The sequence below is a fragment of the Myotis yumanensis genome, unplaced genomic scaffold, assembly GCF_028538775.1.
Source record: "Myotis yumanensis isolate MYYU_CA2020_CCGP unplaced genomic scaffold, mMyoYum1.0.hap1 SCAF_2, whole genome shotgun sequence".
Lineage (NCBI taxonomy): Eukaryota > Metazoa > Chordata > Mammalia > Chiroptera > Vespertilionidae > Myotis > Myotis yumanensis.
Window position 1 is genome coordinate 107,417,307 of NW_027223753.1, and position 23,203 is coordinate 107,440,509.

The following is a 23,203-nucleotide window of genomic DNA, read 5'->3' on the forward strand; positions in this document are numbered from 1 at the left end:
TGAAAACGAACAAAATGTCCTTTGATAACTTTTGATAGATGATTGAATAAATAAGATATTATATATATAAGATATATATATATATATATATATATATATATATATATACACACTACTAATAAAGGAATATGCAAATTGTCCAGGACACCATCACAGTAACAGTAACAACTGAACAAGCAGGCTTCGTGGGGGGACCAGGCTGGCAGGGGGGGGTTAGTGAGGGATGACCAAAGGACTCAACAGTAGGCTGCGTGGGGCAACCAGGCTGGCAGGGTTGGGCAGTTGGGGGCGACCAGGCCAGCAGGAGGGGGGAGTTGGGGGTGACCAGGCCAGCAGGGGGGGGGAGTTGGGGGCAACCAGGCTGGCAGGGGGAGTGCAGTTAGGGGCAACCAGTCTGGCAGAGTGGGGCAGTTGGGGGCGACCAGGCCGGCAGGGTGGGGGACAGTTAGGGGCAAACAGGCTGGTGGGGGGGGGGGCAGTTGGTGGCAACCAGGACAGTGGGCAGGGGCAGTTAGGGGTGATCAGGTAGGCAGGCAGGTGAGCAGTTAGGAGCCAGTGGTCCCGGATTGTGAAAGGGATGTCCAACTACCAGTTTAGGCCCAATTGCTGGGATCGGGCCTAAACTGGCAGTCGGACATTCCCCAAGGGGTCCTGGATTGGAGAGGGTGCAAGCTGTGCTGAGGGCCCCCCACCCCATGCACAAATGTCATGCACTGAGCCTCTAGTATATATATGTGTGTGTGTGTGTGTGTGTGTATGTGTAGATACACACACACACACACACACACACACAATGGGGTACTACTCAGCCATAAGAAAGATGAAAAACCGCCATTTGTGACAACATACATGTTTTACCTTGAGAATATCATGCTAAGCAAAATACGTGAGACAGAAAAAAAATTAAGAACCATATGATTTCACTCACATGTGGGATATAAAACTGAAAGCAACAAATGAACAAATAAGACAAAAAAACAAAAACTCATAGACATAGGCAACAGTATGGTAGATATCAAAAGGAAGAAGGGTAGAGGTATAGTTAAGGGTAGAGGGGGTAGACTGTATGATGTTGGAAAGAAATTTGACTTTCATTGGTGGGCACACCATAGATGTATCATAGAGTTATAGAGTTGAAACCTATATAATTTTATTAATGTCACCTCAATACATTTATTTAAAAATTATAATCAGTTTTTTCTAGTGTACTATTGTTTGTTCTGGTCTCTTCTTTTGAGAAAAAAATGGAAGGCTTTGGGAAAAGAATACATAAGCCTCATAAAAGCTATCCATGATGATTTACCAGTGGATATATGTAGAAGTAACTTAGGAATGAAGGAAGAACTATGAGGGCAAGACTAAGGTTTTGAATTTAAGAATTTTGAATATTAGTGTCATGGATCAAGTTTTAGTCTCGAAAATGAGAGGCCATCAATTAAGATCTGCTCTTCAGAAAAGAGATTACAAATGGTGGTGGAGAAAGTGGATGCTGCATGGAAATGCTCCCAGGACCAAACTGAAACTACAAATAAAATATAGAAAAACTTCCTGATAACTGTGGACCAACAGTGGAGACCACATAGAGACAGGAGGAAAGGGCAGAGGTTCGAAAAGGCTGGTGGGCTCCCACAGACAGCAACTGAAGTCCCAGAGAGATATCTCAGCTGTGAAGGGTTGCCACTGAGAATTCTGTGGTTTAATCCCCAAGATGGGCCCCCCAGCAGAGAGCACCACTCCTGAGAAGGGTACCCACATAACATGTGGCTGTGAATTTCCAGGAAGAGACAGCTAGAAATTCGGGCACCCTCTTAAAGGGCCAATGCACAAAATATCCTGTGGAACCACCTATCTTGTGCTCTGGCGGAGGGAGGGTAGAGTGGACTGGAGTAGTGTGAGCAGAAGCTAGGATTGGGGACATAGGGGTTAGAACTTAGAAGGCAGACACCCCCAGTTTCCAGTGCTGAGTCATTCCCTCACATAGCAAAGGACATCTTTCCCACACAGAGATTTGCCTTCCTGGGGGGAAGACAGTTTACCTACCCTATTGGAAAGCACCTTGCCCTGAGGCCACTTAAGAGACTAAAAATAACAATTAGCCACCAGACTGAAGCAACCACCCCATCCTGTTGAAAAAAACTCTAGCCTCACCTGAGGACAATTGTCTGGGGCCATTAAAGTCAGAATCCTATCAGTCTATAGACCAGTGGTTCTCAACCTTGGCTGCACATTAGAATCACCTGGGAATCTTTTTAAAATCCTGATTTCTGAGGTGGTCTCTGGAGTCTTTGAGTCTTTGCTGGTCTAATTAGTCAGAAACAGCATTTGACAGTTTCCTGCACTAGAGGTTGAGAGGCATAGAGGATCTACCTAACACAAACCCAAAAAGATGGCTAAAATGAGGAGACAAAGAAAAAAAAATCCAAATGAAAGAAAAACAGAATTCTCCAGAAGAAGAGAAAATGAAGCAGAGATAAGAAATTTATCTGAAACAGTTCAGAGTAATGATGGCAAAGAAGCTCAACAGCATGAACAAAGATACAGTAACTATGAAAAAAGAATGGTCAGAGATAAATAATGACATAACACAAATAAAGAACATATTGGAAGGAATACACAACATATTAGGGGAAGTTGAGGACCGAATCAGTGAATTAGAAGACAGGGTAGAAAAAAATCACTTAATCAGAGAAACAAAAAGAAAAAAAATTAAAAACAGGAGGACAGCTTAATAGAGCTGTGTGACAACATGAAACATAACAATATTCAAATAGCAGTTGTGCCAGAAGAGACAGAAAGGGAGTAAGGGATAGAGGATGTGTGTGAAGAAACAATGACAGAAAACTTCCCTAAACTGGTAAAGAAAAAACTTCCACAAGGTCCGGAGGCACAGAGAACACAAAGCTAGAAGAATGCAAACTGGCCTACACCCAGACACATCATAATTAAAATGCCAAAAATTAAAGACAAAGAGAGAATCTTAAAGACAGCAAGAGAAAAGAAAACTGTTACCTGGAAAGGAGTTTCCATAAGGCTGACACCTGATTTCTCATCAGAAACTCTACAAGCCAGAAGGAAATGGCATGAAGTACTCAAGATAATAGAAAGAAAGGATCTGAAACTAAGATTACTATATTCAGCAAGGCAATTATTCAAAATAGAAAGTCAAATGAAGAGCTTCCCAGGCAATCAATCAATCAATCAATCAATCAATAAAGGCTAGAATACATCCACACCAAGACAGCATTACAAGAAATGCTAAAGGGACTGCTAGATGAGAAAAAAGAAAAAGAGAGATACCTAGACATACAGAATTAAAATAGCAATAAATAAGTACCTATCAATAATAACTTTAAAAGTAAATGGATTAAATGATTCAATCAAAAGGCATAGGGTAGCTGAATGGATACAGAAACATGACCCAACTATATGCTGTCTACAAAAGACCCACCTCAGAACAAAAGACACACACAGGATGAGAGTGAAGGGATGGATACAATTTTTCCATGCAAATGGAAAAGAAAAGAAAAAGCTGGAGTAGCAATACTCGTATCCAATAAATTAGACTTCAAAATGAAAGCCATCACAAGAAACAAAAGTCACTACATAATATTGGAGGGATCGATCCAACAAGAGTATATAACCCTAGTAAACATATAAGCACCCAATATAGGAGAGGAGATTCTGAATATATAAAAAACCTGCTAGAGGACTTTAATGGAGAGATCAACAAAAATACAGTCATAGTAGGGGACTTTAACACGCCGCTGAATTCACTGGATAGATCTTCCAGACAAAAACTTAACCCAGAAACAGTGACTCTAAAGGACACACTGGGTCAGATGGGATTTAATTGACATTGATAGAACATTTCACCCCAAAGCTGCAGAATATAAATTCTTCTCAAGTGTACATGGGTCATTCTCAAAGGTAGACCACATGTTAGGACACAAAACAAATCTCTACAAGTTTAAGAAGATTTAAATCATATCAAGCATCTTCTCAGAACAAAGTGGAATGGAATTAGATATCAACTACAGTAAAAACACAGAAAAATATTAAAACTCATGGAGACTAAATAGCATGTTATTAAACAATGAATGGGATACCAACAAGATTAAGAAAGAAATAAAAAAAACTTCCTGGAAACAAATGAAAGTGAACACACAACAACCAAAACCTCAGAAATTAAAAAAAACAGTCTTGAGAGGGAAGTTCATAGCACTACAGGCATACGCACCCCTCCCCGCCCCCCCCCCCCCCCCCAAAAAAAAATCAACAACAAACTATTGTCCTAGCCAGTTTGTCTCAGTGTATACAGCATTGGTCTGTGGACTGAAGGGTCCCAGGTTCAATTCCAGCCAAGGGCACATACCTGGGTTGCGGGCTTAATCCCTAGTGTGAGGCATGCAGGAGGCAGCCACTCAATGATTCTCTCTCATCATTGATGTTTCTATCTATTTATCCCTCTCTGAAATCAATAAAAATATATTTTCAAAAACCAAAAACAAACTATTTAACCCTACAGCTTAAAGAACTAGAAAGAACAAGAAAAGCCCAGAATAAGTAGATGGGAGGAAATAATGAGGAGTAGAGCTGAAATAAATAACATAGAGAAAACAAAAAACAATACAAAGACTCAAGGAAACCAAGAGCTGGTTCTTTGAAAGGATAAACAAAATTGATTTACCACTAGCTGACTTATCAAGAAACAAAGAGAGAAAGGAAGATGGCTACTGGCAAGATGGCAGGGAGGTGGAGAATGTGAGAGAATGAGAGAGCTAAAGGTGAGTTTGTGAATGTGTGTGGTGTGTGTGTGTGTGTGTGAGTTAGAGACAGTTAGATCCTGCAGGACTTTCAGGGGCTGGCGGACCTGGCGATCATACACTTTGAGGCCCCACTGCTGCTACAAACATACCTGGGCAGCCAGTGCTGGCACAGAAACCACGCCATCTTGAAGGGTAGAACTGCTGTGACTAGGATCCTAGCCTCACCGCCACCCAAAATGGCCTCAGGTGCAAAACGGGAACCTACAGCCACTCTGGACAAAGACATGCTACCACAGCTGCAGACCCACAGGCACTGAGACTCCAGACATCCAGGCCACAGATTTCTGTGAGTCACAAAGTGCATCCTCCTCCCCACTGGCCCACTGCAGAAGCATAGGGCCTGCATGACCTGTGATGTGCGAGCAGGCCACCTGCCAACACAGGGTGGCTGTGCAACCAGGGCCCCCTAGCAGGCCAGGGACTCTGATTTTCGGCGTGCAAGTGAGGCTGCACCCAAGAGCCAGTGACTCTGATTCTCAGTTCTTGGCGCTCGCACAGGGGGACTCTGATTCCTGGTGCATGCTTGAGGACTCTTATTTTTGGCACATGTGCACAAGGACTCTGTTTCTCAGCACATGTGTGCAAGGACCCTGATTCTAGGTGCACGAGCAAAGCCACACCAAGCACCAGTGACACTGATTCTAGGTGCGCGCAGCTCCCACAGACCCACAACAGCCACACACCTCAGTGTTTGAGCTCTTCAGTGATACTCAGGTGGCGCGATGTTCCTGCTGCATACAGCTCAGGCCCCCATAACTCGGCTCTTGAACCTTCTGGTTATAGCTAGAATGGGGAGACATGAAACAATCCCCAAAGGAAAGAACAAGATGAATCACCAAGAAAGGAACTAAATGAAATGAAGGCATGCAATGTCAGAAAAAGAATCCAGAGTAATGGTCATATAGTTCATGAACTGGATCAACAACCTATGGAAAAATCAGGAAAAAAATCAAAAGTGATATAGCTACACACAAAAATGTGATGGAATGTTTCAACAGTAGTCTAGGAGAAGCGAAGGACCGAATAGTGCATTAACAAGCCCAATCTGAACAGCAACTGGAGAAAAAAATTAAAAAGCAGGAGGAGAGCCTAAGGGAGCTTTGGGACAACATGAAATGAAGTAACATACATATGATAGGGCTGTCATAAGGACAAGAAGAGCAGCAAGGATTAGAGAATTTATTTGAAGAAATAATGACAGAAAACTTCCCTGATATGGGGAAGAAAAAAGTCAAATAAATACAGAGAGTCCCAAGCAAGATGAACCCAAAAAGACCCACATCAAGACATGTCATAATTACAATGGCAAACATTAAAAACAAAGAGAAAATCTTAAAGGTTGCAAGAGGGAGATAGAGAGTTACCTACAAAAAATTGCCCATCAGATTATCAAATAATTCTTCAACAGAAACATATTAGGCCAAAAGGAAATGGAAGGAAGTATATAAAGTGATGCAAAGCAAGGGACTGAATCTAAAAATACTCTATCCAGCAAGGCTATAAATCAAAATTGAAGGGAAAATCAGGAGCTTTGCAGAAAAAAAAAGCCTTAGGGAGTTTATTACTACCAAGCCAACAATGCAAGAAATGCTAAAGGGAATGCTGTAAAAAGAAGAAATAGTAAAGGGGGAAAGAACACAGGCATAAAGAATAGGAATGGTTAAAACAAGTACCTTTCAATAATATTAAATGTAAATGGATTAAATGCTCCAATCAAAAGACATCGAGTGACTGAATGGATAAGAAAACATGACCCATATATATGCTATCTATAAGAGACCCACCTCAGAACAAGGGACTCACACAGACTAAAAGTGAAGGGATGGAAAAATATCTTTCAGTCAAATGGAAATGAACAAAAAATATTGGGTAGCAATATTTATATCTGACAAAATAGATCTTGAAGTGAAGGCCATAATAAGAGATAAGGAAAGCCACTTCATAATTCTAAAGGGATAGACACAACAAGAGAATATAACTCCGATAAACATATATGAACCAAATGCAGGAGCACCCAAATACGTAAAAAACAAACAAACAAACAAACAAACAAAAAACTTCTGGAAGATAGCAGGGGAGAGATAGACAGCAATACAATCATAGTAGAGACTTTAATACCCCATTATCATCACTGGATAAAGCCTCTAGACAAAAAATCATCAAAGAAACAGCAATCCTAAATGACTTACTAGATCAGATGGACTTAATTGACATCTTCAGAACGTTCCACCCCAGAGTTACAGAATATACATTCTTCTCAAGCGCATATGGGATATTATCAAAGATAGACCACATATTGGGACACAGGCAAAGTCTCTCCAAATTCAAGAAAATTAACCCCTAGAGTGCAGGGGAGCGCGATCGCGCTCCTCCTGTCTTTCACCAAAAGTGTGGGGAGCGCTATTGCGCTCCTCCTGCAGTATCACTATTAGATGCTAGTAGTTCACTCTTTATGTGGGAAAAAAAATGTAAAAACCTTAACTCATAGTTCCTAGGATATTGGTTGGCACTCAAAGGGTTAAAATCATATCAAGCATCTTCTCAGATCACAATGGCATAATCCTATATAATAAAAGGCTAGTAGGCAAATTGCCCCCTCAGGAGTTAAAACAACCAGGAGTTTGACCACTTGCTATGATGTGCACTGACCATGAGGGGGCAGTGCAGAATGAAGGAAGGTCCCAGCCAGCATGCAGAATCTGAGGGAAGGAAGGCCCGGCCAGCAGCCAGCAGCTTGGGGAAGGAAGGCCCTGGCAGGCAGCCAGCAGCCAGAAGAAAGGCCCAGCTAGCACCTGGAAGGTCCTGATTGGCCCTGATTGCCGGGCAGGCCTAGTGACCCTATCCATGCACAAATTTTGTGCACCAGGCCTCTAGTATTAGAAATAAACTACACTAAAAACAACCCCAAAAATTCAAACACTTGGAGGCTGAATAGCATATTACTAAACAATGATTGGGTTACCAAAGAGATCAAAGAAGAAATAAAAAACATCCTGGAAACAAATCACAATAAAAACACTATACAAAATCTATGGGACACAGTGAAAGCAGTCCTGAGAGGGAAATTCATAACATTCAGGCCTACTTCAAAAACGAACAAACAAGAAAAACTGGTAATAAACCATCTAACTCTGCAACATGAAGAATTAGAAAGAGAGCAACAGGAAAAGCCCAGAGTGAGACGAAGGAAGAATCAGAGTGGAAATAAATGACATAGGACCAAAAAAAAAAAAAATACAAAAGATCAATGAAACCAAGAGCTGGTTCCTTGAAAGGATAAACAAGATTGATGAACCTCTAGCCAGGCTCACAAAGAAGCAAAGAGAGAGGACCCATACAACCAAAATCAGAAATGAAAGAGGCTAAATAACAACAGACCCCACAGAAAAATGAAGACTCATAAAAAATTACTATGAGCAGCTCTATTCCAACAAACTAGTCAACTTAGAATAAATGGACATATTCCTTGAAAAGTATGACCTTCCAAAACTCAATCAGGAAGAATAAAAAAAACTGATAGGCCAATAACTCTGGAGGAAATTGAAGCAATGATAATAAAAAAAGGAACTTCCAACAAACAAAAGCCCTGAATTAGACAGATTCACAGGTGAGTTTTATCACACATTCAAAGAAGAACAAAAACCTATTTTCCTCATACTATTCCAAAAATTCATGAGTAGGGAACACTCCCAAGCTCTTTCTACGAAGCCAGAATTACCTGAATCCCAAAACCAGATAAAGACAATACAAAGAGCCCTAATTGGTTTGGCTCAGTGGATAGAGAATTGGCCTGCAGACTGAAGGGTCCCATCTAACCCTTGATTCTGGTCAAGGGCAGGTACTTTGCTTGCAGGCACATCCCCAGTATGGGGTGTGCAAGAGGCAGATGATTGATGTTTCTCTCTCATCAATGTTTCTAACTCTCTATCCCTCTCCCTTCCTCTCTGTAAAAAAAAAAAAAATCAACAAAATATATTTTTAAAAAAGAGACAATACAAAGAAAGAGAATTACAGGCCAATATTCTTCATGAATATAGATGCCAAAATTCTCAACAAAATTCTAGCAAATTGAGTCTGGCATTACATTAGAAAGATCATACACTATGGCCAAGTGCGATTTATTCTGAGGATGCCAGGATAGTATAAAACTGAAAATCAATAAACATGATACATCACATAAAAAATTGAGATATAAAAACCATATAATCATATCAATTGATGCAGAAAAAGCATTTGACAAAATTCAACACCCTTTCTTGATGAAAACCCTCAGCAAGGTGGGAATAGAAGGATCATACCTCAACATAATAAAAGCCACATATGACAAACAAACAGCCAACATCATACTCAATGGGCAAAAACCATTTCTTCTAAGAACAGGAATAAGACAGGGATGCCCACTCTCACCACTCCTGTTCGACATAGTACTGGAAGTGGTAGCCAAAACAATCAGACAAGAAGAAATAAAAAGCATCCAAATTGGAAAAGAAGTAACAAATTGGAAAAATCTAAGTAACAAAATAAATTGATGAATGGAGTGGATCCAGAGACATGGAAGCATGGAACAGAGTGCAGAATCTCAGAGGCAAGGCAGGGGAGGAAAGATGGTGGGTAATCAACCAAGGATCTTGTGTGCATATATACATAACCCATAGACACAGACAATGGGCAGTGAGGGCCTGGGGTTGGGGGGGAGGGTGTGCTGGTGGGGGTTTGTTCCCCCATTAACCCCCACCAGCCCACCCTACCCTATGTAATACTTTTAACCATAAATAATTATTTAAAAAAATAAAAGATCTGCTCTACAATGGAAAGGGAAATTGTACCTCTGTAATCCTATATTATAAAAGCCTAATATGCTAAGTGTCCAGTTGACAGGTCGACCATTCAACCAATCAAAGCATAATATGCTAATGATATGCTAAGGCCACTCAACTGCTCGCTTGACATGCACTGACCACCAGGGGGCAGACCTCCGACTGGTAGCTCAGCTTGCTGCTGGAGTCCGGCAGATCAGGACTGAGTGAGAAGGGCCAGACATGCCCTGGAGCCCTCCCGCGGTCCGTCCTTGGCTGGCCAACCTCCTGCATTACTCCCCACCTGATCATGCACTGTGCACCAATGGGGTCCCTCGTCCTGGCCTGAGCCCTCTTGCAATCCGGGACCCCTTGGGGGATGTTAAAGAGCTGGTTTTGGCCTGATTCCGCAGGCCAGGCTGAGGGAAACCACTGGTGCATGAATTTGTGCACTGGGCCTCTAGTATCTAATAATAGCAGTTGTTTGTTTAATGACTTCTCTGTAGTAGTCACTCTGCTAAATATTTTGACATAGTGTCTGATTTAATTCTCATAAGAACTCAGAGGTAGATATCATTGTTTTACATATGCAGAAACAATCCCAGGTAGATTAAGTAGTTTGTCCCAGAATTGCAGTTTGGAAATTGTTAAGCCAGGACTTGAACCCTGGCTGTACTGTAGACAATTTTGATATTCTTTCCAGTCTGTTACACTGGCATCACTAAACTAATCTTAGAACCTGGTAAAAACAATTCTTTAGCGATACTATTGAACTTTTGAATACCTTTCTTCCATATTTTCTCTACTCTAATATTCACCCCATCTTCTGTAAAAACATTTGATTTGATTTGATCTATCTTTTGAGAAAATCTACATTTGAGGGTCTCATTTTGGTTGTTCTTGTAGTTTCCTTTATTCCTAGGCCATATATCAACCATGGTCCAAATGAGCCCTTTCCATCAATTGCTATTAATATATAAACTGGGAATTGTTGGAAACTTTAAACTTTACTGAATCATATATTCAGGTGTCAGGGCAAATAAAGTACTCTTGAAGTATGAAAGTTGTAGAATGGATATCTAATGATAGCATTGAATATATAGCTTAATAATAAATTCTTCTCCATAATTTATCATGTTTACAAGTCTCAGTAATTGCATTTAATATATGTACAGTTGACTCTTGAACAAACCAAATTTGAATTGCATGGATCCACTTATGTGCAGATTTTTTTCAATAAATACTATTAATATATTTTATCTTCCTTATGATTTCTTAATAACATTTCTTTATCTCTAGCTTACTTTATTATAAAATACAGTTTATAGTACATATAACATACAAAATTTTTGTTAATTGAGTATGTTATCAGAAAGGCTTCCAGTCAATAGTAGGCTATATTAGTAGTTAAATTTGGAGAAAGTCAAAAGTTTTACATGGACTTTTGACTATTCAGCGGATCAGTGTCCCTAACCTATGCATTGTTCAAGGTTCAACTCTACTTCAAAATAAGCTGAATCTTTACATTTTTTGTAGACTATAACTCACTACTTTTATCTCTAAGTAAATAAATTATAATAATTATACTTTGACACTTGTAGAATAAAATGTCTCTGACTATTATGAACATGTTAATCTAATCTGGAAGGAGAAGCTTTATATTATTCTTAGGTTTAACCTACATAAAAAATATACATCTACAAATATGCATATATACATATGTGCATACACACACACCTGGGAATTTATTTACAAATTGTAAGTGAAAAAAAAAAGATTTTCAATAGTGATTGAGTGAACTTGATTAAAAAAGAATAGATGATTTTTTAAAAAAAATTTACTTTGATATTTTTAATTTAGAGAATTTTGTATATTTTTGTGTATTTTTCTGTTTGTTTACAGAAAAAATGTACTATTTTCAAAAGTTCATAACTTTACTTCATTCTTATGGTTCTTAGATAAAAGTTAATGCATTCTATGTCTCTTACAGACTTGTGGTATAAAGCTTTTAAAATGGTCATTCATTCTGTTAAAAATACACTGCTTTAAAACAAATATGTATTTTTTTAGTGTAAAATGAATAGACTATCTTTACTTTTGAAATAAAATATTTACCAATTTGTGGTATATTTTTGTATTCTGTAAAATATTGCCAAAGATATATTTTTGGAAAATTGACTTTGCTTTATAACTGAAGCCAATGAGCTTATACCTCTATTTATTGAATGTGGAAAAAAATGTATTCATGTCAAGCATCTTGCTCTAGGTGTGTCATCATTCATGGACGGAAGAAGAATATGTGATGACCGTATGTGATCATCAAAAATCAGCCCTCTGTTACTGGTCTATCACTCTTATCCTTGGCAAAACCTTGTCTGACAATGTTCCCAAACAGCTTGCAGCAGTTAATCAACTCTAGTCAGCTCTTTTACACATCTCCCTGAGCTCTGCAGTCTCTAAAGTACATTTGTCTGCCAGTGGGTTTCTGGAGAAAGCATCTGCAATAATAAACATTTTCCCAGGAACATATGCTGCATGCAGCTAAACCTATCAGGCATAACAGAAATCTCTTATACCTTAAGGGAATTAACACAGATTTCATTTTGCTAAAGGAGATAAACTTTATACTTTGAAAGAATGCCAAACAAGCAGAAAATTGCAGCAGATGTGCTCACATCTCAATATTAGTGTAAGTGTATTTCTAATCTTTTGTAGAATAAAATGCTCAAACAACAACTGTACATATATAATCGCTATTAACGTGTCACATAATTCTGATGATATTTCTTTACTGAATTATTATAAGGCTTGAATTATTATAAGCCTTATCATTATAAGGCTTACCATAAATCCAATGATGACTAGTGACTATATATAATAATATGATTTTTTAAGCAAATTGGCTTGGAGATGCACAATGTCAAAGACAATATTATCAACTTGGTGTTTGATTTCCCTTGGATTTCCATCCACCTTTTTTTTCTTGATTGATTAAGGTATTACATATGTGTCCTTATCCCCCCATTGCCCCCAACTCCCCCCACTCATGCCCTCACCCCACTGGTGTCTGTGCCCATTAGTTATGCTTATATGCATGCATACAAGTCCTTTGATTGATCTCTTCCCCTTACCCCCACTCTCCCCTACCTTCCCTCTGAGGTTTGATGGTCTGATTGATGCTTTCTCTGTCTCTGGTTCTGTTTTTGTTCATCAGTTTATGTTGTTCATTATATTCTACAAATGAGTGAGATCATGTGATATTTATCTTTCTCTGACTAACTTATTTCGTTTAGCATAATGCTCTCCAGATCCATCCATGCTGTTGCAAATGGTAGGAGTTCCTTCATTTTTACAGCAATGTAGTATTCCACTGTGTAGATGGAATACCCTCATCTGATGATGGGCACTTATGCTGTTTCCAAATCTTAGCTGTTTCCAAAGCTATCTCAAGGCCATATATCAAGCTGTATTACAAAGCCACTGTTCTCAAAACTGCCTGGTACTGGCACAAGAACGGACATATAGACCAGTGGAATAGAAAAGAGAACTCAGAAATTGACCCAAACCACTATGTTCAATTAATATTTGACAAAGGAGGCAAAAGCACACCATGGAGTCAACACTGTCTCTTCAATAAATGGTGTTGGGAAAATTGGACAGATACATGCAAAAAAGGAAACTAGATCACCAACTTACACCATACACAAAAATAAGCTCAAAATGGATAAAAGATTTAAATGTAAGTCGGGAAACCATAAAAATACTAGAGGAATCCACAGGCAGCAAAATCTCAGACACATGCCAAAGCAATATCTTCACCAATACAGCTCCTGGGGCAATGGAAACTAAAGAGAAAATAAACAAATGGGACTACATCAAAATAAAAGGCTTCTGCACAGCAAAAGAAACCATCAGCAAAACAACAACTAAGCCCACTGCATGGGAGAACATATTTGCCAATGTTATCTCTGATAAGGGTTGAATCTCCAACATTTACAGGAAACTCATACAACTTAACAAAATGAAGATAAACAACCCAATCAAAAAAATGGGCAACAGACCTAAATAGATACTTTTCGAAAGAGGGTATACAGAGGCCAAGAGACATATGAAAACATGCTCAAAGTCACTAATCATCCAAGAGATGCAAATCAAAACAACAGTGAGGTTTCATCTCACACCTGTTAGAATGGTTATCATCAACAAATCAACAAATGACAAGTGCTGGAGAGGATGCGGAGAAAAAGGAGCACATGTGCACTGCTGGTGGGAATGCAGACTGGTGCAGCCACTATGGGAAACAGTATGGAGTTTCCTCAAAAAACTAAAGATGGAACTCCCATTTGACCCAGTGTTCCCACTTCTAGGAATATATCCCAAGAAACTAGAAACACCAATCAGAAAGGATTTATGCATCCCTATGTTCATAGCAGCATAATGTACAATAGTTAAGATTTGGAAATATCTATCAACCTTTTGATATTCAGTTGAAAACAATGAACTCTAAGATCATTGTAGAAGCCTCTCTTCAGGTATAACAACTTTTCCCCCTTCTATGCATATGCTACAGTTGTGTGCTTATCTGGCTTTGGTACATAGCCTGGTGCTTTTTGTCAACATTTTTTGTCTTGCCAATTAGGTTGAAGAATGTTTGGGTGAAAGAGTCTAGGTTTTATGTTTTCTATGTGCCTTGATTTTAGCACGTACTCAATAAATATTCTTTAATTAAATAGCTCTAGGTATCTAGACATACATATTAGACAATTGTTTGAAGATCAATTTGCTGATACTTTGAGCAATGAGGATAAATGTGCTCTTGTTACTCTGTCAAATAAATAAGGAAACTAAAAGTGGTAATAAATGTAAACATAAATTTCTTCCCTCAAAATAGAAATAAATAAAATAAAAAATTATAATTTGATGTTTCAAAATACTATTCTTAATTCAGTAAGTTATTTGTTGAAGTCTTTCAACCTTGGTTGAAAAGCAAGAAATCACATTTGTATTCATATCAAGGGGAAATATATAGAAATAGAGAAATAAAAAGCACCTGACTTAAATAATCTAGACCAGGAGGGAGGCTGCCTGGTGGAGGGTGACCTGACTGCCACACTTGGTTCTCTGGATTGGAAGGTGAGACATAAAGGCTGTGATCTGGGTCTGAAGCTCCAGGAAGAAAACCAGGTAGGCCTCTGCTTCTTTGGTTCTGTGCATCTACAAGAGAATGAAAATCCCAGATTACGTTTAAACTCAGACAGACCATTACATTTAGTCTTTCTTATAATGTTTGTTACTTCTTAATTCAGTGGGTAGATTCTCTTCTGCTGCCCTTTACTTCATTTTTTTATTGTCTAAAGTTTTACATGTGTCGCCTTTTTCCCAGATTGACCTCCCACCACTCCATTTCCACCCCCGAGGGCAAGCCCCCACCGCCCCGGTGTCTGTGTCCATTGGTTATGCTAATATGCATGCATACAAGTCCTTTGTTTGATCTCTAACTCCCCCATCTCCCTTGCCATTTGTCTCTGGATCTATTTTTGTTCATCAGTTTATGGTGATCATATATCCCACATATGACTGAGATCATGTGATATTTATCTTTCTCCGACTGGCTTTTTTTTTCGCTTAGCATAATGTTCTCCAGTTCCATCCATGCTGTTGCAAATGGTAAAAGTTCCTTCTTTTTTATAGAGGCGTAGTATTCCATTGTGTAGATGTACCACAGTTTTTCAATCCATTCATCTGCTAATGGGCACTTAGGTTGTTTCCAAATCTTAGCTATTGTAAATTGTGCTGCTGTGAACATAGGAGTGCATACATCCTTTCTGATTGGTGTTTCTGGTTTCTTGGGATATAGTCCTAGGAGTGGGATTACTGGGTCAAATGGGAATTCCATTTTTAACTTTTTGAGGAAACTCCGTACTGTTCTGCACAGTGGCTGCACCAGCCTGCATTCCCACCAGCAGTGCACGAGTGTTCCTTTTTCTGCACATCCTCTCCAGCACTTGTTGTTTGTTGATTTGTTGATGATAGCCATTCTGACAGGTATGAAATGATATCTCATTGTTGTTTTGATTTGCACCTCTTGGATGATCAGTGACTTTCAGCATGTTTTCATATATCTCTCAGCAAGAAAAGTGTCTCCATTCAAAAAGTGTTCATTTAAGTTCTTTGCCCATATTTTGATTGAATTGCTTATCTTCCTTTTGTTAAGTTTTATGAGTTCCCTGTAAATTTTGTAGATTAAACCCTTATATGAAATAGCATTGGCAAATATGTCCTCTCAGGCAGTGGGCTTTATTTCATTTTTCCATTTCACTGTCACTACCATTTGCTCCCCAAAACAGAGAAAATGAATGTAGAAGAATGCTAGCAGTAGCTGTGAGAAAAAATAGATAATTGGGCAAAGTACATGATTTTTTAAAATATATTTTTTGAAGGCCTTAAAGACTTCTGTTCAAAGAGCTAAAAAATTATAAACTACAAAATAAAAGGGAATGGTAAAAGGAAACAAGTATTCTCTACTCGTAAAAGGATAACCTTAGATATAGGTTTTGAATCATATTATAACTTTCAAGGGAAATTCTCTTTTCCCCAAATATTATGAGGGTGTCTCATAATTAGAAGATTACTTTGTGTACTTAACAATCATGCTGTGATGACTAAATTTAATTCAGTAATTCTTATCCTTTAGCCAGCCCCTGAACCACCTAGAGACCTTGTGATAACAAGATTTCTGGACCTCACTCCAGAGTTTCTGATTTAGTAGTTGGGGTGGGGCTTGAGAATTTGCATTTTTAATAGGCTCCCAGGTAAGCTAATGCTGCTGGTCTGATGATATACTTTGAGAACTAATTGTTTAATTCTATATACTATGAGAATATTCATAATTAATTTATGGGCTTCTTAAGGACAACGTAATATCTAATCCTACCTAATAAAAGAGTAATATGCAAATTAACCATCACTCCTTCACTCCGTCACTCCCTTACTCCATCACAAAGATGGCAGCGGTCACGGAGCTGGAGCAAGCAGGAGGCTCAGGTTGCCCCCAGCAATGGAGGAAGCCAAGCTTCCCGCATGCACTGGCCGGACCTGGGCTCCGCTCAAGGCTACAAAGTTTCAATTATAGAAGATAAATAAATCCCAGATACCTGCTTCCAGCCCATGGGCGTGGCCAGCCTGAAAATGGCCATCAGCCCCTCACCCAGGCTGGCCAGGCACTCCAGTGGGGACCCCCACATTGAAGGGGGTATGACCAGCCTGAAAACGGCCCTCAGCCCCTCACCCAGGCTGTCCAGGCACACCAGTGGGACCCCCCCACCCTGAAGGGGCTGTGGCCAGCCTGCAAATAGCCATCAGCCCCTCACCCAGGCTGGCCACACCCCCATGGGGTGAGGGGCCCCACTGGGGGGTTTTGACCAGCCTGCAAACAGCCATCAGCCCCTCACCCAGGCTGGCCAGGCACCCCAGTGGGACCCCCATCCTGATCCAGGACACCCTTCAGGGAAAACCCGCTGGCCCCCACCCATGCACCAGGACTCTATCCTATATAATAAAAGGGTAATATGCAAATTGACCCTAACAGCAGAATGACTGGGAATGACTGGTCACTATGACACATACTGACCACCAGGGGGCAGACGCTCAATGCAGGAGCTGCCCCCTGGTGGGCAGTGCTCCCACAGTGGGAGCTCTGCTCAGCCACAAGCCAGGCTGACAGCTGCCAGCACAGCGGTGGTGGTGGGAGCCTCTGCCGCCTCTTCAGCAGTGCTAAGGATGTCCGACTGCAGTGCCTGGTGCACAAAAATTTGTGCATGGGGGAGGGGCTGTTCCTCAGCTTGACCTGCACCCTCACCAATCCGGGACCCCTCAAAGGATGTCCTACTGCTGGTTTATAGGGATCGGGCCCAAACCAGCAGTCAGACATCCCTCTCACAATCCGAGACTGCTGGCTCCTAACTGCTCACCTGCCTGCCTGCCTGCCTGCCTGATTGCCCCTAAGCACTCTGCCTGCTGGCCTGCTTGCCCCAAAATGCCCCCCTGCCAGCCTGATCACCCCCAAATCCCCCCCTGCTGTCCTGATCATCTCCAACTGACCCCCACTGATGACCTGATTGCCCCCAACTGCCCCCCCTGCTGGCCTGCTTACCCCCAATGGCCCCGCCCCCCATCAGCCTGATCACCCACAACTGCCCTACCCTCTAGGCCTCTAACTGCCTCTGCCTAGGCCCCGCCACCATGGCTTTGTCCAGAACGTCCGGAAGGTCTCCCAGTCTAATTAGTATATTACCCTTTTATTAGTATAGATTAGCTTAGGTCTCAGTATTTTGTATAAAAGCATTAAAATTAAAAAATATATTTTTTTATTGATTTAAAGAGAGAGACATATAAATTTGTTATTCCACCTATTGATGCATTCCTTGATTGATTAATGTATGTGCCTTGATTGGGGATTGAATTTGCAACCTTGGTATCTGGAAGACAAACTAAACTACCTGCCAGGACTAAAAATTTTTTCTTTCACAAAATGAATCACTTTGTAGCTCACCTAAGATAAAATAATTACAGATTTCTATAATGTTTGGATTTTTTTAGAGAATCACCTGTTTTTTATATTATTGCCAGGTAAAAATGTTGCTATTTCAATGATCTCTTAGATTGAAATTTGGAGATTGCTATTTCTCCTGTATTAATCTGGAGCCTGTGTCAAATTGTGCATAAGCCCTAATAAGTGCATACAAAAGCATTCTTCTTTGTTAAAGAATAGAAATAATTCTTTCTATAATTATTTTTCCTTTTTCTTTTCATATGACTGCCATTTGGATACTTTCCTCAATAGATACCAATTTTTAAAAAAAATTATCAGTGTTTTTATTTCTCATATTTATTAATCCATTAATTAACAAGTTATCACATGTGCATTCATTTAGTTTATCAATACTATGCAGTTTTAGAATGAGTGTAGGTGTGGATTAAGTTTCATGACCTTTCACATATTAGAGGGGCCATTATAAAGACAAATAATTCAGACTATTCTAAAGACAGATGAATAGAAAGGACAAAGAAAATGGTTCTGAAGCCTAAATAAAATGTATTAACTTTATGATACCAATAAATGATTTAGTCTGAAAAAAAAAAAAAGGAAATGGTTCTGGTTTACTATAAAAAAGAAATTTGTTCCAATTGCACAAAGATTTGAACAACTATTCTCATACATAAACTAAAGTTAGAGTGACATCTATATAATAATTCACAATAAATTAGAATAATCTCTCTTCAGCATTGACCCTCAAATTCATGTAAGTTGTGTATGTGTATGTGGAGGGGGTGTTTTCTGAATCTTTTAAATCTCTAAAAAATAAATTTGGAAAAAGACTGAATTACCCTTGGAGATACTAAGTTCCTCATTATTAAGAGAATTCAACTTTAGCCAGGATGAGCACCTAGGGATTTTCAAAAAATCACAAAAAAACTGGTGAAGAGATATACGCATCAAAGAAATTTTCCTTTGAACACTGACATAAACTGTTTCTAGTAATGGGAGGTCATTAAGGCTCTGTGTAGGTGTGGCATTAAAGAGGAACAATAGCAGATTATTCCTTTATTTATTTATTTAACCTTAAGATTAAAAAAAATAGACAAAGACAGATGTTTGTACTGCTCTGTGGCATTTAGAATTTGGACAAGCTTCGGGGTTAAGACCATATGGAAACAAACTTTTCATTTGGCCCTACTAAAATAGAGCTCCCTACCCGTAACATAGCAGTTTGCTTCCCACAAGGACCCCATTCTGAACTTCTCTCAGATCTGGGCAGACACAGAGCATAGAAGCTTTAGAACTAATTCCTCTTCCACTTGAGAAGGAGCCTGAATGGGACCCTAAGTGGTAACCTGAGAGGAAGACTACATAGCACTACATCAGATTTGGGAGAGGAGTTAATGGTTAGTGTAGTAATAACTACTGAAAAATAACAGGCAACAGACATCTTTTCTTCAGTATTAGTGCCAAAGCACTGTTGCCATTGACTTTCAGAGAAACACACAGGCAAAATCATGATCTAGGGACAACTAGTTCATGATGATAAAATTAAGAATAGAGCTTTTTGGGAGTTAAGGTACATGGCTGGTGACTGGAAATGGAACTTTATGAGGTACTAGAAATGTTCTATATCTTGATCTTGGTGGTAGTTACACAAGTGCATCTTATTTAAAAACCATACAGATTAAGTTGGATGCTCATTATGTTCTTTACTGTTCTCATGTTATCCTTTAATTAAAAAAACACGTGTGGGAATCAATTTCTAATAATAGCTGGTAGAAGATTATTATATTCTCTCTGTCAATGTTACTACTAAAAAAGGTTAGCAAATTACTCTAATTTTATCATGTAATCTATGTCTGCTGTAACAAAATGTAGTAGGTTATTGAGTGTCTGTCAAGTGGCTCTACAGTCCTGACCCAGGTCTGTATAGTTTCTTAGACATCACAGCAGGTCCAGGGGAATTAATACACATGGGCCCACAGCAGATCATGTCCGAAGTCTTTATTCATTAGTAGCTCCAGTAGCTGGAGACTGTTAGGGTCCCTATTCTGAGATCACTTGCTTCATCTTCTGGGATTTCAGTTCACATTGGAGCAGCCTTTAAAGCAGCGGTTCTCAACCTGTGGGTCGCGACCCCCTTGGGGGCAAATGACCCTTTCACAGGAGTTGCCTAAGACCATCGGAAAACACATATATAATTACATATTGTTTACAGTAGCAAAATTACAGTTATGAAGTAACAATGAAAATAATTTTATGGTTGAGGGTCACCACAACATGAGGAACTGTATTAAAGGGTCGCAGCATTAGGAAGGTTGAGAACCAGTGCTTTAGAGAGATCTCTTATCAGGTTTGATCATCCTGGAAAATCCATTTTTCTCAAACTTAAAACAAAGTTTCATACCAACCTGTTATTAAATTGTGTTTATTTACACTAACAGGGGGCTTCAGACTACACAAATATTTTTTCAGTTTTAATGACGTCTAGTATTCAGACTGTCCTTTGATTTAGTGGTGCAAATTGAACTGCCTACAAAATGTGTGAAATGTCCAATAAGCCTGTATTCCCTGGGAAAATTATAATTGCCTATATAGTTTCATGGGCCAGAAAACATTCATGATATTACAAATAATGTCTTTAAATGTATCCGAAGAAAACTGTCCACAAAAATGTTTAAGTAAATAATGATGATAATTCAACTTGCCACCTCAAACATGATTTCTAAATCAAAAGAACGCTTCATTTTTATTCCCTTTAAGCAGTTTAGGGACTCTAACAGATGTTTTACCCACTCCACAGGTTATTTTGAGTTGGTTGCAGGAATTTTAGTTTTCCACCAGAAGTTTTCCCTCTAAGTTTAGTGTTGAGCACTTATCATTAATGAACTTCACTGCTTTCTTGGTAGGTTAATCATATTCTGATCATAGTATTGCTTTCTAGTCACACGTTTCTTCAAAGACTCAGACCACCAGATAAAGAAGAAACTCCTTTGAATTTCCATCTGGCTTTGAATTTCTATCTACTATTTTAAAAATGTATAACTAGCTCATAAATATTTCAAGTACTCTGCAACTCTTTACCTTCCAGGCTATAGTTTTATAACTCTTATTTTATAAAGTGATGAAGTGTTTTGAACGAAGTGTTAGTGTTAGTCTTAAATGAAAGAAAAGACCTGCCAAGATTTTTTTGTCTTCAATATAAAAATGAAGCACACATATTAAAATGAATGATTTTGATGTCTCAAGCCTATATTTCACAATTCGTTTGAGCTTTTTCAATGATACTCAGGGACTGGTATACATTAAATGTTGATGAAAAATAAAAGTTACGTTGCTTGTTCCATATTAAATAGCATCCGGTGTGTATTTTGATGAAAGAGGCAAAGAAGCATACACATTTCTTTGAATGGATCATTAATTTAATTTAGGATATTTTAAATTGGTAGACTCTAATACCCTACGAGTAACTAGGTTAGGTTTCCACCAATTATTAATCATAGTTATTCATGATAAAACTTTTTATTATAGCTTAGAGTTTAATGGCTTGTTCTGATGATGGAATGAAAGCACATTGCAATTTCATTTTTTTTTTTATAATTTCACAAGTGTTTCTAGTAAGAATGCAATTCATTACCTTAAAAAGCAATTATATCTCTTGTCTTTTTGAGAAGTTCTTTAAAGTAAGAAAAGCTAGACAACACTAATGATATTTATACAATTTTAGGGATTTGAGGAAACACTTACCAGCTCCCTCCTCCAGTACCTAATTAACCTGCTTGCTTAAGTTAGTTATTATATATAAAATTTACTATCAAAGACATTTTGAAAGAATTTCTGCTTTGTAATTCAGAAATATTTAGTTCTAGTCCATTAAATTTTTAAGTTTTACTGATAACACATGTTGAATTCATTATAATAAATGATTGTATCACCTATTTTCAACAACAAATGGAAATTTTTTAAACACTGAACTGTACTTTAACACTTTTTAACTTATGTGTGAAAAGTTTTCTTCAAATCCCTTTAAACTTGTAAGATCAACCTGTTCTTGTGTTTGGCATTAAATATTTCCATTCTAAATTTTGCTATGAAGCTTTTCTTATTAATTCACTATTATATTCATTATAGCTAAGACATTGTTTATAGCTTAACTTTCACATTCTATCAGATAGTGTGTTTTTATTTATTTAATGCAATATGCTCCTTGAAGTTAAAATTTAAAAAATTAAAGTATCAATCTCTAGATTTTGAGTCATAATATGAAGAAAAATTTATTAGCTGGCTATATTACTCTTACCTTTAGAGGCCATGAAGATTTCTGAGTCACGTCTTCAAAGATAGCCAGGTGAAAAGAAAAGGTTTTTCTTGTTGCAGCAAGGAGAGGAAACATGGCATGAATAAAACTTCAGAAGGTGTCTGTCTGCTCCATGTCAACTTACAAATAACAGAGGAAGGGAATGCTTCATTCGGCCTCCAGAGAGCTGTATTTTATCACTTTGAACAACAGGGGAAGACGAAGCTACCAACAAAGGTAAACTCTACTCAGAAACCATCATATTACTTGGTGGTTGAAGGAAAAATTTAAAAATAATGAAAACCAAAAAGGAAAATATATAACACTCATTTTAAAAGTCTTGTTTCCACTTAGTTGTTTTTGTGTTCCTTGGAGTATACACTTTTGCTTTCACTATACATTAGACATTCTATTTTCCTGGTTGCTATAAATCTCCTGTGCCAGAGTCATGATAAAATATTCTATCATGTATAACTTTCTGACAGTTCTAAGTACAATATTTTATATTTTGAAAATGTTTGAACATAAACTTTCTTATTTTTCTCTCGAGATTTCTACCTACTCTCTCCCACAAAACAAATAAAAAGAACATGTATTCCCTCCTTTTTATGTACATAAATAAATCTTTATTTTCATTTTTAATTGAATTTGATGAATCAGAGACATTTGGAAATACAAACCTTCGATACCTTTGCAGTTCATTGGAACATACAGGTGATATTTAGTTGCACTGCATACAGCA

At 38.5% G+C, this 23,203-nt stretch overlaps 1 protein-coding gene across 1 annotated transcript in view; it reads right to left on the minus strand.

The window, feature by feature from the left end:
* The window catches only part of PLSCR5 (phospholipid scramblase family member 5), a 49,106-nt gene extending 26,629 nt beyond the window's left edge, over positions 1–22,477 (minus strand). The window contains exons 1-2 of the mRNA XM_070403741.1: positions 22,465–22,477; positions 14,673–14,836 (exon numbers count right to left, since the gene is read on the minus strand). Coding sequence (XP_070259842.1) covers positions 14,673–14,836; positions 22,465–22,477 — 177 coding nt within the window. The remainder of the gene's footprint in view (positions 1–14,672; positions 14,837–22,464) is intronic.
* Between the last annotated feature and the right edge of the window lie 726 nt (positions 22,478–23,203).